Source organism: Ochotona princeps, chromosome 17 (assembly GCF_030435755.1).
Source record: "Ochotona princeps isolate mOchPri1 chromosome 17, mOchPri1.hap1, whole genome shotgun sequence".
In the NCBI taxonomy this organism is placed as follows: domain Eukaryota; kingdom Metazoa; phylum Chordata; class Mammalia; order Lagomorpha; family Ochotonidae; genus Ochotona; species Ochotona princeps.
Genome location: NC_080848.1, coordinates 16,193,271 through 16,196,518, shown reverse-complemented (window position 1 = coordinate 16,196,518; position 3,248 = coordinate 16,193,271). Strand labels below are relative to the sequence as shown.

General features: G+C 59.5%; 1 protein-coding gene across 1 annotated transcript; it reads right to left on the bottom strand.

Moving 5' to 3' along the window:
• On the bottom strand, nt 1-949 carry HCRT (hypocretin neuropeptide precursor). The gene is made up of 3 exons (XM_058675816.1): nt 935-949; nt 691-789; nt 1-430 (listed from the first exon to the last, which is right to left on the bottom strand). Exons 1-3 carry the CDS (start codon nt 947-949, stop codon nt 68-70), a joined length of 477 nt encoding a protein of 158 aa, XP_058531799.1. The 3' UTR covers nt 1-67.
• Nucleotides 950-3,248: the final 2,299 nt, after the last annotated feature.

Genomic DNA, 3,248 nt, shown 5'->3' with positions numbered 1-3,248 from the left:
CACGGGAGGGAGAGTCGTCTTTATTGCTAGGGAGCAAAAGGGGGAGGGCGCGGGGCCTAGGAAGGACTCAGATCCCTGAACGTGGTGCCATGGCCGTGGGGACCAGAGCGAGACAGCGGCTGCCAGGGCAGGGACGTGGCGCTGGCTCTGCACCTGCGCGGCGGCCCATGGTCAGGATGCCGGCCGCGTGGTTGCCGCTGGCCTGCAAGAGGCGCTGCAGCCGGCCCTGCAGCCCCGCAGGTCCTGGCCGCCGCTTGCCCAGCGTGAGGATGCCCGCAGCGTGGTTGCCGGCGCCGTGCAGCAGCTCGTAAAGGCGGCACGAGCATGTCTTCTGGCGGCAGCAATCGGGCAGGGGCTGCGCAGCCGCCCCGGGCGACAGCAGGGCAGGTGGCAGCAGCAGCAGCAGCAGGAGCGTCACGGCCCAGGAGACCTGTGGGGGGAGAGACAGGACCGTTTGAACCCTTCTCTTTGATAGAGAAAAGCTTGCGTCCACTTCCTCTGACTGCTCATCCTTTAAGACTCAACAGGACATCTCCTCCCGGAAGCCTTTGGAGATTGCCTTTGGGGCAGAATGAATCCCTGCTCTCTGCAGCTGGCCAACCCAGAAGATGGAGATCGGCTGCTGGGTGCACTCCGAGCTGCTGAGTTGAACCCCTTGGGTTTGTATGTTTCCCTGCCTTGCTGCCTCACCTGTGGACTGAGTATAAAGCAGTTGCAGCTGGGCAGGGCATCCTGCTGGCAGAGTGAAGCGTGCTGATAGGTGAAGACATGGCACTTATCACATAGTAACTGCCCAAAGAGAGTGGGCCCAGAAAGACAGGGCGGGTCAGAAGTTGCGCATGTACCAAGCTTCTTGCCTCAGAGCCCAGAGGAAGAGAGAGACCTTCCCCCACCCCCTGCCTCATACCTCCCTGCCCCAGCAACACTCTCTCACAGGACAAGTGGCCATGGGGTCTTTCTGTACCTTAGTGCAGGGAAGGTTCATGCTGTCTGAAGCATAGGGTGGGGCAGCTGGGAACGGCGGTGTCAGCAGTGGTGCCAGCAGACAGAACCCCGGAGGCCGTGGACTGTGACCCTCTTCAGAGCGCCTGGGGTTTATAGTGCCCTGCCATGGTGGGGGAGCGATCCATGCTTGCGTCCTCTCCCGGGGCCCAGACAAAGGCCAGGCTAAGATTAGCGCCCTGGTCTCCAGGATAGCTCCCAGGAATGGCCGCCCAGGCAAGCAGAGGCCCCAGGGTCCCGCTGCTGGGTCCGCTTGCTCCCTGGAGATGGGACAGTCTCCGGGAACTAATGAGGCCACCTTGCATCCAGGAATGCACTCGCACAAAAGCAGCCGGACTTGGACGTGTTTATGGCATAATATGGTGGTGGAGGGACAGCTGCTAATTAGAAGAGGCTGCGTGAGACAGTGGGGTGTGGGAGAGGGCCCATCAGCAGGCCTCATTCTGCTGCCCAAGCTGGGTTCTGTTCCTTCCTCCCTCCCCACTCCTTCCCTTCTGCCTTTTCTAAGACTTTTAATATTTCCTTGGTACTGGTAGAGAAAAAGAAGCCAAATGTGGTTTTTGCTAGAAGCTTCTAGAAATTTCCCACCTGCCCAGTTTTCTCCCTGGTCAGGGTTGCTTAGAGTGGAGGGTGTAGCTCCTACCCACCTTCCACAGGGAAGAGGCCGGGTACTGGTTGTTTTTAATGATTTAGTATTTATTTGGGGCCCAGCGTGATGGCTCAGGGGCTAAATCCTCACCTTACAACAGCCAGGATCCCATATGGGCACCAGTTTTTATCCCGACTGGTCCACTTCCCATCTAGCTCCCTGCTTGTGGCCTGGGAAAGCAGCAGAGGATGGCCCAAAGCCTTGGGACCCTGCACCTGTGTGGGAGACCTGGAAGAAGCTCCTGGCTCCTGGCTTTGCACTGGCTTAGTTCTGGCTGTTGTAGCCCCTTGGGGAGTGAACCACAGATCAAAGATCTTTCTCTCTGTATATCCTTGTCTGTATATCTGCCTTTGAGACAAGGATAAAAATCCTTAATTTATTTATTCATTGAAAATACAGAGAGGCAAAGATTTCCCATTCACTGGTTCATACCCCAAGTGCTGACAACAGCCAAGACTGGGACAGACCAAAGCCAGCAGCCAGGTATTACAGCATACCCAGGTATCCCACATGGGCAGGGTCGGAGCACCAGCCACAGTGAGCGGGACTTAGGGGGAGCAGAGTAGGGACACAAACACAGGCCCTCTGGTAGAAGAGGCAGGCTGCCCAGCACCAGCCATCTCAACTGGCCCCCAGGAACTATTTATTGCACTCCTGCTGTGTGCCAGGCCCTGTGTGGGCGCAGGAACCGTGGATGCGTGGGACATGGCCCAGTTCCCTGAGAGCTCACAAGTGCAGGCGGGGGCTCCTGAGGATAGCTTAATTTGGAGAACATGACAGTGACTGACTGACAGGAGCAGAGCGGAGCGGAGTGGAACCCTCCTGCTGGCCGTGCCTGTCCTGAGAAGCAGGTGTGGAGGAGAAGGTGCCCACAGCCGTGATGGTGTGGCCAAGGCCTGGCTTAGCTCATGTGGGCGGCATGGGGGGGGGTGCGAGGGCCTCACAGGGGACGCTCCCTCCACCCATGGGGAGAGAGGTGGCTAGACAAGGGGCCCAAGGCTGTGCTGATTGCCCTTGGAGGTGGGGGCCTGGTAGCTGCCGCAGAGGGAGGACTTTAACAGGAAGGAATCGTGAGAGGGGTGGGGGTAGAGGACAGTGGCAGGGGCCTGGCTGTGAGGACAGAGGGTGGAGAGACAGGGAGAAGCCCAGGAGACAGGCCTGGTGCATTCTCTGCCTGCACCTGCAGGCTGCTGCTGCTGCTGCTGGGCTGGGCAGGGAGCAGCGTGGGAGGCAGGAGGGAAGTGCAGCTCCACTGTCAGGTCTGCTGGGGCTGGGCAGGCAGGAGGGCCACTCCATGAGTTGGGTGACCCAGGCAGGGTGACCTAGGCTATGGCAGGAGTCTCTGGGGCCCCTCCCATGTGTATACAGCCCTAGGCTTCAGCGTCTAGCTGGGGGTGGGGAGGGGGAGGATGGGAAGAAAGAGGCTGAGGGTTCCCAGGAGAATGACTGAGCCCAGGGGGAGGGGAACCAGGCTGTGGCAGACGGGTAGTGAAAGGGGGTCCCCTGCGGACTCAGACTCTGGACTCTGGGGGCCAGAGGTTTATTTGGGAGACAACAGGAGGTGGGGAGGGAGGGGTGTAGCTGTTGCACCGGGTGC

Excerpts from the sequence above, each read along its gene's own strand:
- HCRT (XM_058675816.1), bottom strand. Across the intron at positions 431-690 it reads GCTTTATACTCAGTCCACAG|GTCTCCTGGGCCGTGACGCT; the intron begins GTGAGGCAGCAA and ends CTCCCCCCACAG.